Here is a 12,026-nt window from a genome sequence, read left to right as displayed (position 1 = left end):
ACATCATTTCAAAGAGTGGTTAGCGTTAAGCAAATAAAATTGATTTAATTAAATCCAAGGTTTCCATTGAAGAAGTCTCAGTAAATCTTGTATATATCTTGTGTATATGTGAAATATTCAAATTTAAATTAGTGAGTCGTGTGGAATACTAGATATCGGTTATTTTTCTTGGGTTAAGTACTCGTATCTGTGTTAACATATGTGATGTTTGAAACTTACAATTATGTCGGAATACTGGCAATCGAAATAAACCTTCAACAATATTTATTTGCACAATTTGTTGTTATGTTCTTTTTATTTTGTTATTATTATTTATATTATTTTGTTTCTTTTACTTAGTTTGTTTTGAATTAAATAGATTCGCAAGGTCTTTTCAATAAAATGAATTGCGCTTAAGTAGTTTTTTTCCCGATTTCAATGTATAAGAACTAGTTTGTTTTATTCAACAAAAGTCACAATACAATTAAATAATTATTAAATCAAAACAAGAGCCAAAAGTGATTTTCTTTTTCTCAGTACAATTGGATTTTTTTTTTTCAATACAAAAATGTTGACACAATTACGCGAAATTCATTCGAATTATCTTAAAACAACTTGATTGCTCCGCAGTCGAGCGATTACTAAATGAAAACTTGTATTCGAACGCCTACAAAAGTATCTACGAAATTGTAGAGGTACCAGAAATAAATTTTGAAAGAGAGCTCTTGATACAACCCGTCGCCACTCATGCTACTACGGCCGCTTGCGACTTCTGGTTTTACAGTGCTTTTTTCTGTACACGTTATCTACGCTCGCTACATTTGACTTCAATTACAACATAACGAAATAGGAAAAGATACAATTAAATAACAGTAGGCAAAAAATGCGATTAGCAAGTTCCCCCACCAACATTTAACTCAATAGCAAATCAACAAAATCATATGACTTGGTCAACAAAACAAAACGCTTCACTGGTGTACGTCAAGCAGCAGAATATCATTTCGAAAAATTTTCCAACTGCCGTTCCTCGTACGTCTTCAAATACTTTGAAAATTCTTCTCAATTGGGATTGTTTTGCTTGCTTTTGAATAGCGATCGTCGTAGAAGTACATGTACATCTCCGTCATGTTTGCCAAGTAACGCTGTAAACATGAGTTTTTACAACAATTATCTTCGGTTTTAAAAAAGTGTAAACAAAAAATATCTCACCAGCAAGAAAAGCACTGAAATCGAATACTTTAGCCACAATTTCGCACACTCCCTCCCGACTGAAACTAGAACTTTGAACCCACCACACACACTCGCAAGTGTGTGGATTCAGATACAAATGGGTAAGTGTGAGAATGTATCTGAGAAATGCGCAAGCAATGTTTATATTTGCATTCATACATATTTGCGAATGTGTAAATAAAAAATTGCCGGTTGCAGCATTGCTCAAAATGCATATAAAAATATAAAAATAAAGTTCATATGAAAGACTAACGTAATCAATTAATAAAATTGGAAAAAAGTCTCTGAAGTTTATAAGTCTGGCGCTTGTGTATTAACACATCGTGAAGGAAAATTATATGACAACCTAAATTCTGCCAGAAATGTTAAGATAAAGTGTGCTCCAATCTGATTGCCTGTTGTTTGTTGTCATAACGATCGAGTAGCCGAAAATATCGTTCTACTTAGAATTAAAAGTAGATAAGATAAATTTGTCTGTGACTTCCACTATCACTTACACATTTCACCTTCCGTAGTACTCATAGACATTTTGCATTTATTGAGTCAACCACATCTTACTCATAACTGTTTTTATAACTTCAGTTACATTTCATATAAAGATTTTAAAACAAAAATTTTTTCATTCTCGGAACTGAGCTTCAAGTTTGGCAACACCCGAGTTCGATTTCTGGTACTTGCAGTCTCAAAAAATTATTTACGAATAATTAAATACAAGAATAATTTCCAAGACACCTGATGATGAGTATTTGGCAATACTCGAAACAGCTGTATGCTCAGCCCAAAAATTCAATTAATTAAAAAAATATAAAATGACGGTGCGCTGTCCTAACGTCCCAACAAGTGGCCCCACTGAAGTGAAGGATTAGCCGAAGTCCTTCTATTCTCGGATGTCGTTATTGAGTTAACGCTGGAGCGTCTTCCATTCGCATAACTACATTTCTTGTTAATGAAAGCACCTCATTTAGCTTGAGGTTGCCTGCCAAGTCATCACCAATCCAATGGTGTCCAAAGACAGTCTTCCTCTTACTTGCCAGTGCTGGACATTGGCGCAATGTATGCACCCCTGTCTCCTTTTCTTCTAGACATAGTCTGCAAGTGTCTTCCTCAGCAAGAGTTATCTTTTTGAGATGATACTTGAAGTTGCCATGTTCAGTAATTAGTGAGGTCAGCCAGCTAAGCACTTTCATCGCTTTCTTGACCCACGGTTTCGGCAATATGAGTTTGGTCTGTCTACAAGTGCTCAACTCTTTCCATCTATTGAGATAAAGTGTATTCATAAAAAAATAAAAAGAAAATAAAATAATAAAATAAAATAACAGAGCAGATTTGCTGTTCAATAAGCATGAATCTCTTGGAGTCTTTAAGCCTTTCTCAATATATCAAGTGTTTGATCTAAATGTTCAAATTCGAGTATTCGCGAACTGTTTAAGGAACGTTATTTCAAACACTAATCCAACACATCTACCCAAACCACTACAAAACTGCGATTTTCCAATATGTTAAGTAGAAGAATAAAGTATTAAGATTAATTAAAAAATAATATAATAACAAACAAATAAAACAAAATATAACAAATAAAAAATTAGAAATGATATTTTTGGTTCCTCCAAATATAAACATCTCTTTATATAAAGTTATTAAGAATCAGAAAATGTTAACCGATTAGAACTTATAAACAAGTTTTGTTTAAAATTTAATCGATTATCGATCACAAATTTTAACAGATTAAAACTTCCATTCTATAAAGAGGCTTTGTTTAAAATTAAATCCAATAGTCTAATATTTTACGACAATATGTAATACACCTATATCATATATCTTCCAAAAATGGAAAATAAAAATTAACAACGGGAAAACTATGGTACTGTTTATAAATCGTAAAAACATGCAGCATCCTTCGAGAATGAGAGGTGCTGACATTGCGATAAATTGGGAGGACAGCACTAAATATATGGAAATCAAGTTTGATAAGCGATTATCTGCAGCCAGATAATCAGAGCGGCACTTCTCTACGGGTGTCTTGCGTATAGTAAAGCTGCCAACTCTCCAAAAACACTTCAAATTGCCTTGGTACATCCGCACGAATGACATGCTAAGAGACCTCAGAATAGACCCGGTTAAAAAATATATAAGCGACAGAGCCCTGAAGCAGTACGTGAAAATCTTATAGGCTGTCCTACTTAGCACTATCTAATCTCAGAGCAGAACCGTACAGGGCCATATGTAGATTTTAGATTAGTCGTCGAATAATCACGAAACTTTTGAAGAATATGTAAATCAGTCAGTGAGAAGGAAGGGCCTCTGTAAAAACTCTCCAGCTAAGAAAGAGTAAAAGTGGTCAGTTGCACTAACTCAGAAAAACCTCAACATAATACTTAAATTAAATCTTGATGAAATGGATCAGTTTTTGATCCAATATATATTCTGTATAAAAACCATCCGGATCAATGAAGCCAACCACAATCGCGTTGCAGTCACGAAGGGTAACACAGTATAGAGGTTAAAAAGAAAGGAATAAGTATAAGTTCCAACTTAAATATTACAACTTATATAGTATAGCAGTAGTACTTTTCAGAGAGTCTATGGTAGCAATGCATCAAAGTATCTTAGTATTTTTCGGGGAATAATAATATTGCTGAGGAAAAACTTGCTAAGTTTTGACATAAATTTTTAAGATAACCGTAAAAGATTCTTACTAACATCTATGTTTTGCGACCTTTAATCAAAAGGAATACACAGGCTAAACTAAATGCTGATTTTAAAGGTTTTTTGTGGGCTTTGATTGAAAGGTATACACAATATAAATTGAATTCAAATAGAATGATTTTAAAATGGTTTTTGTATAAAAATCAAAGATATTACAATGATAGACAGCTAAGACTCGAAAATATACAAATACAAAAATGTAAAAATTATCTAAACAACATAAGAACATGGATTTGTCTATTTTGATACTTTGAACTTACCTAGACAGCGCGAATTAGTTTTATATTCAGCCTAAATTTAATTTTAAAAAAATAAAATATTAAAAATATAGCTTATACGCTAAAGGAACTTGAAGATATCTGTTGGGAACCATTCCTAACTACTTTCGTGTGACCCTGCTGTAAGTATTAGTAGAAAACTCTGATTGTTATTATAGAAAAAACTATAAGATTGTGTGATAGATTGTGTGATAAGTGATATCAATTTAGATTTAATTATTAGGCGTAATAATGGCTTAATTCTATAATTAATATAAAAAACAAGAAAGTAATATTAATAAGATGCGATATTATGAATGAATTATTATATTAATAGATTAAATAATAACTAATAGGGTTTTTATTAGTAATTGTTTTTATATTCTTATAAACTGACAGACATCAATTAATAGCTAAACTTTAATAAATGGAGATAAAATGTCTACTGTAGATATATTTACAGTATTTATTAATATTTAATATTAATAGATGCCCTTTATTAACGATGTTAGTTCAGAAAGTTTGTTATAATAGTAAGTTCTTATAATCGAAGTTATTAAAATCTTACAAAGTAACAGTCTAGGCTAGATTAAGTTAAAATGACGTTCCTAAAAATGTACTTATACATATTGGTCCGTTGTGTGGCCGTACAAAAAATCCGAAACAGTTTTAACAACTGTCCAAAATTTGAAGGCAATATATATTATTTATAATATAATATCTAAAGAGGAATTAGCGTTAGTTAAAATTGAAGCTTTTTTTTAAATACAGGTAGCCGAGTTTTATATTGTAAAATGATACTATAAGCTAACTGCTTAAGATAACAACTGATAATTAACCTATTTTCTGAAAAATAATAAATAGTGTCATATATCTTAAGAGTATTTAAAGAAAAAAACAGCAATAGATTATCGTTGTTTAGGTGAATGTAAATATATTAAATTAATAATAAGGTATTAAGATATAAAAGCTTTAGTAGCTAATGACAACTCAAGTCCATAATAGCAAAATATACATACTATTCAAATTTACTTAATCCTCACTTTATTTAATCTTTACTTGATCTTTGACAAAAAAAATTAAACAATATATGTCAAAAGGCAAACAGCAGACAATGCTCCCCATATGTATGGAAAAAAAAGCGTAATATATCTTAAAAGAAATATGTGTATAAACATATGCATATAAGCTATATCACACTATATTTGGCATATAGTACACCTATTAGGTCCTTATTTGTAAAAGGAAATTTGCATATAAATTGAGTTCAGTTCATCTTTACTTTCATGAAGGACATAAAAGTAATGTGTCAAAAGTCAAATACCTGATCATGTTCACCATAGATTTTTTTTTTACAATATGTCTTTATTGAATCGCTTTAAATTAAGCCTAACAATAAATTTTAGAATCATAAAGTCCAATAACATTACATTACAAATTACCAATATATTATATAAACATGCTATAACGAAATATATAATGATTTGTAAATTATTTTAAGGGGCCTCTGAATAAGTAGCGAGTGCTTATTTACCAGATCTAAAATCAATAGCGACTAAGAGAAGAATAATATTCTAATATAACTAGATTAGATTAAATTTTAAGATGGGTTGGGAACTTGTCACCGCATCCTTTGAGGATTATTGTGACATACCCACTTCAGTTCCATAGACAAGTAGCAGTTAAGAAAGTGGATAGGCAGTGAATAAGTACCGAAGTCTGATTCTGCAAGACTATCACAGTGACACAGAATCTAGGTAATAGAACTAAAGAATTTATATGTTTTAAAACAACTAAAAAATATAAAATTGTTGACTTTCATCCCTGAAGCAACAATCCTTGGCGAACCCAAGCTTCTTATTGCCAAAAGTGAAATGTTTTTTCAATGAGTTTAAAAAAACTACAAGAATTTCTTTCATTCTTTTGATGCGGGTTTATATTTTATTTTAATAATTAGTTACAGCGCTATTGTGAACGCACCGTGATCTTAAAGATATTCTGTGCTGCCCTTTCTCGGCAGTCCTAGACTATTTATAAATATGAGCATTACTTTGGGATTCATTTTATTTAGAATACCTGATCCTAGAAGATGGGACCTCACCTTAAAAAGTATTGATATGCACATGCATATGCATATGATTTTCTTTCAAAGATCAACGAGAATCGTCAATTTATTTATTTATGATTTAATTCAGTCTACAATGTCCTGTCATTAATACAGAGTAGTTTTTAGAATGCTTTCAACTAAGATTTTAAAAAGCATGGAAGCTTTATCGTCAATGAATCTTATGGAACCATCTTTGACTTAATATTTGTTTTATTGTTACTGATATTTTTATATGGCCAATATAATTGTTGACATTTTTTAAAACCAATCAGTTGTAAAACTGTTGTTGGTAAACAATAACTTAGAATTGTAGTTATAAATAATAGAAGTCTTACATTGCAAATCGAATTTGTTTACCAAAACAAATGAATCATAATATTTTGAAACAGTCTGAAGCAGATATATTATCTGATAAGCTTTTGAAGAATGCCTATAAGAGCTCTTTTTGAAAATTATTCCATTTTCGAATGACTGCAACGTATTTAATTTAATCAATAATAATTTAATCTGCTTAAATCAATTTTTAATAATAATTACATTCATTTAAAAATAAAAAAGTGCATGGTGCAATTTATGATTAATTTGTTCTCCGAAAAACAAATATAAAATACGTGATATAGTGGCTTAATTGAAAATGATCCTAAATTACATAAAAATGTAAATGCAGAATATAAATTAACAATATATTTCCGCACAAATTATATATTTTTTGCATTCTTCTGCCATTCAGAAGTATTTGCGCAAAAACACTGAACTGCTTACATCTACTTTTCAAACACAATAACCTTAGCGAGACGAAGACGAACAGAAAACTGATCTACAGTCATATAATTAGATCAGCACTACTCTATTGGTGTGTCGTATATAGGTAAAGCTGCCAACTCTACTATCCAGAACCTACAAGTTGCTCAAAGTCAGGCTCTCCGAAAACACTTCAAAGTGCCTTGATACATTCGCACAAATGACATGCTAAGATTCCTTAGAATACACCCGATCAAAAAATACATAAGGGACAGATTCCTGATGCTATTCTAAAAAGCAATAATCTCTAGTCGCACGGGGCAGTACGCAGATCTTAGAACAGTCATCCAATAATCACGAAGCTTTTGAGGAATACATAATTTAGTAAGTGAATAGAGTGGGAGTCTGCAGAAACCCCCCAGCTATCAAAGAATAAAAGTGCCCAGGTGAACATGAAACTATACAATTAAAATATTTTTCCATTTTTTGTTTTTTTGTTTTGAGGCCAGAAGAATTTTTCCAATGACTTAACTGAACAAATATTGCAACCATCTTTCTATTACTGCGAGTTAGCACTTTTAATTATAATAATCTAATTATAGTTATCTAAACTACTATTGTCATGTATATATATAGGAATCTACACCAAAAACTTGTGTTCCAAATAACGTTAGTATAATGTAGCAGCCTATATAACAAACAACTTCGCAGATACTTCTTTAGTAACTATAAAGTACTTCGTTTATAACTATAGGGTGGAAATTCCCGTCTTAGAAGTAAACAAATCATTCTGACTATACAATATACGAATATGATCGTGCAAGCACCAGCTGTTAAGAAAAATTTATTGGTATTAAAGTCTATACTCCAGCCTATGGGAAATGTATGGAGGATTGAATTAAACGCTGGTATAGTGTGTTGCACTCGATTGGCCCTACTTTAAAGGCGATGAATATATTTTTATTTAATGGTAATTATTTTACAAAACGAAATTATCTAATTAATGACCTTAAAATATTAAAATATAAATAAAATATGGAAGAAACTGCTTAGAAATATTTTTTTTTTTTTTTTTTTTTAAACATACATTTATTTATTGCATCTTCTCTTAAAATGAGACTGTTAGTCTATTACAACTGTTAGTTGTAAAATCTGATAACTAATTACATAATGTTACAAATTTTTATTTTAATTATACATTGTATAAAATAAAATAAAATAAGTAAACCTTATATCACGAACCTCACTTAGATTAATGGGTTAAATTTCATTAGAGTGAATGTTAGGTGGTTTCTTAAGAAAGTGGTTCAACTTTAACAGATTACTAAAAAGAAAGGTGCGGTTTTTACTTCAAGCTGTTGAATATTAATTAACGGATGGACGGTCAGCTCTTTTTAGGCGGGAAGTAATGGATAGAAGTGCGAGATTTCTTGCTAAGAGATTAACATGCTCTGTCAGCCTTTTATTGTATTTTTTTCTTATATTGTCAAATTCAGCTTTAACTAGGGGAATTTGTAGATCTCGGTGTATACTTTCATTCCTAATACACCATGGGGCATCAGTGATAATTCTTAGTATTTTTGACTGAGCTCTTTGTATAATTTCAATATTTGAAGCACTAGCATTGCCAAATAGCTGGATACCATAAGTCCATATTGGTTTAATGATGCTGTTATACAAGGTTACTTTATACTCTAGGCACAGCGAAGATCTGCTATTAATGAGCCAATGCAACTTAGAGGCTTGGAGCTTCATCTGAATTTTTTTTGGCTTCAATATGTTTGCGCCAAGTTAGTCGTCTGTCTAGGTGGATACCTAAGTACGTTATATTATCTGCTTGTGGTATGGGAATGTTGTTTAGTAAAATTGTTGGAGATGTACTCCGATTTAAGGTGAAAATGACGTGTCTATATTTTAGTTCGTTAATTTTAATTCGCCATTTTGACAACCATTTCTCCACCCGATATAAGTGAGATTGAAGTTGGTTTGAAGCTAGCACAGCGTTTCTGTTTCGGCATAAAATTGCCGTATCATCGGCAAACGTTGTGGTGATAACTGAACTACTTATCGGGATATCAGATGTGTAAAGTACATACAATATAGGGCCAAGAACACTTCCTTGTGGAACGCCAGCTTCTATTGGGAAATTATTAGAAGTATATGATTTGCATTTCACTTTAAAGCTTCTATTATGCAGATACGATTCTAGAACTGAGTGGACATTTGCAGGTAATGAATAGCGTATCTTATATATGAGTCCATTATGCCATACTTTATCAAATGCTTGTTTAACATCAAGGAATACCGCTGAACAATATTCTCTGAGCTCAAATGCGTGTCTTATTTCATTCGTTATACGATTCACTTGCTCAATAGTTCCATGTTTTTCCCTAAAACCAAACTGGTGGGACGGTATTAAGTTTTGAACGTCAAGGAACGGTTTTAGCATGGTTTTAGAAAGGCATGGCAGTAAGCTTATTGGCCTGTATGAACAGGCAAGCGTGGGGTCTTTACCTGATTTATGAATTATAATAATCATGGATGTTTTCCACTCTGTTGGATAAAAGCCAAATTTAATTATGGCATTAAAAAGTCTTGTGATAAAATTTATGGCCAAAAGGGGTAAGTTTTTTATCATGATGGGTGAGATATTATCATATCCCGGTGCTTTTTTGCAATCTAACTTATTTGTGATTATTTGAACAAGATCATTGGCCGTGATATTCATGTCAATAGATGGTGCTGGTGGATCTTGAGTGGGAAAGTCATATTGTCCTGCTGCAGGATTTGGTTGGAACACCTCTTTTAGGTAATCAGCAAAAACGTTAGATTTTTCTTCATCACTTCGCGCCCAGTTTCCAAGAGAGTTTCATATTGGAGAATTGGAGTCTATGGGAGGATTTATACCTTTGCTAGCATTCCACAAAGATGAATGGTTTTTGCCATTTGGACATAGGTTTTGAATATAATTATATTGTCTGACTTTGTCTTCCTTGCTTAATGCAGATCTAAGTCTTCTTTGGGCTTCCTTAAATAAGTTTTGCGCTAAAGGGGACCTAGATTTTTGCCATTCACGCCTTAATCTACGTTTTTGTAAAACTAAATTCTCTATGTCACTATTTGTAAGAACTCTATTGAATCTGTAAATTTTATTGCCTTTAGGGGTGGAGTTTTCTGCTGCTGAAATCAGAATTGAGTTTAAAACCGAGGTTGCGTCCTCAATATGAGACTTACACTTTATCTTGTAATTTGTGTGTATGTGTGAGTTAATATACTTTTTATATTTGAGCCAGTTTGTTTTAGGACTTGTAAGGCTATAGGAACAGTCTCGTAACTGAGGACCATCACGTAAGCAAAATGTAACTGGAGAATGGTCAGAAGACAAATCGCAGCTAGTGTATGTTGAGATAAAATTTTTGCTTATGCCTTTGGATACGGCGAAGTCTATTAGGTCTGGTATTTTATTGTTATCAGCAGGCCAATATGTTGGCTGCCCAGGAGAGATTACGTCTAGTGAATTTTTTCTATTTACAATTGAATTGCAGAGCTGTTTTCCTTTTGGATTACAGAGTCGTGAACCCCAATACGTGTGCTTGGCGTTGTGGTCTCCCGCCGCAAGAAATCTTTCACCTAGAGTTAAAAAGTAATCCGTAAATTGGGTCTCAGTAATGTTGAAGCGAGGAGGGCAGTAAACTGCCGATAAAGTTAAATTTTTTCCTGTGTGCTTAAGGTGTATTGATGTGGCTTGCATATAATTATGAGCATATGTACCTAGAAAATAGTGTTTTAGACACCTTCGTATCAAAATACCTGTACCACCATGTGCTTTGTCATCTGGGTGATTGGTTTTATAGAATAAATAACCAGGAATAGAAAAGAAATTTTTGTTAGTTAGATGTGTTTCTGAGCAAAGCTTTACATCCACACTTTCTCGGGACATGAAATTTGTGAGTTCAAGTTTAAGTTGGCTTAAGCCGTTTGCATTCCATGTACAAGTTTTTAAAGTACTCATTATTTAGATAAAAACATTTGCATTAATTGGCTTTGCATTTTAACTATCTCGTTAAGAGTAGTTTGCATGATTGACATGAACTGAGTTAAGCTCTGAGTGAGTGGAGATCATTATTTCCAAACTATTACTTTGAACTGGAGGGGCTTGTTGCTTGTCAGATTTAACGACATTAGCATATGAAACACCTGGTGTAACAGGCTTAGAAGTTAAAGGTTGAGGTACTTCAACTAATTTAATGGTGTTGCTTCTTGTAGAATTACGCAACGCTTCTTTCTGCAGAGCTAACCTGTGCTTTAGTTCTTTATAAATAGGACAGCCTCTGTAGTTTGCAGTGTGATTTCCACTGCAGTTGCTACATTTTTTGGAGTTGGTATCCTTTAATGCTTTTTTATCGCATTCGGAACTATGGTGAAGCTCGCCACAAGCTACGCACACTGTACGAAGAGTGCAATATGACTTAGTATGGCCATACTCTTGGCAGTTTGTGCATTGCACCGAACCATTTCTTTTGTGGGGCTCCTCAACGCTAATTCTGCGGTGAAGTAAATACTGTAGGTTGTAGATGGGATGGCTCTCATTTTTTTTAAGCTTAGAAACTTCCGGGTGAAGTTCAACTTTAAACATAGGTTGTGGGATTTTATCTTTGTTAACAATATTTATTACTGCTCTAGCGCTAAAGCCTTTTTCGCTTAGGACATTTGTTATCTCAATGGGTTCTACATCTGATTCGATACCTTTAATTACGATAACAAGGCCCTTACTACTCTTTAGTTGGTATGTGTAGTAATTTTTTTTGCTGTCTTCGAAATATTTGGTTATGACTCTAAAATTGTTTTCAGTGTCGATTTGGATTTTGGTTTCGTGTATATTGCCCCTAGTTATAGGAACAATATGAAAAGTATTGTTTCCAATCAGACTTGCAAGGATTGTAACGAGGTTATTTGAGCTGCGTTCACGCAAGTAGATTGGAGGCGGTTTAAAATTTTTGTTAATA

The 12,026-nt window shown here is 32.4% G+C and overlaps 1 protein-coding gene across 1 annotated transcript in view; it reads left to right on the top strand.

Annotated features, from left to right (window-relative positions):
• The first annotated feature begins 1,306 nt into the window (after nucleotides 1-1,306).
• LOC119688844 (myb-like protein X) overlaps nucleotides 1,307-12,026 on the top strand; it is a 12,867-nt gene continuing 2,147 nt past the window's right edge. The window contains exon 1 of the mRNA XM_038103509.1: nucleotides 1,307-1,310. Coding sequence (XP_037959437.1) covers nucleotides 1,307-1,310 — 4 coding nt within the window. The remainder of the gene's footprint in view (nucleotides 1,311-12,026) is intronic.

Source organism: Teleopsis dalmanni, chromosome X (genome assembly GCF_002237135.1).
Source record: "Teleopsis dalmanni isolate 2A chromosome X, ASM223713v2, whole genome shotgun sequence".
Lineage (NCBI taxonomy): Eukaryota > Metazoa > Arthropoda > Insecta > Diptera > Diopsidae > Teleopsis > Teleopsis dalmanni.
Note: the sequence above shows the minus strand (reverse complement) of the source record. Positions and strands in the feature narration are given on the sequence as shown.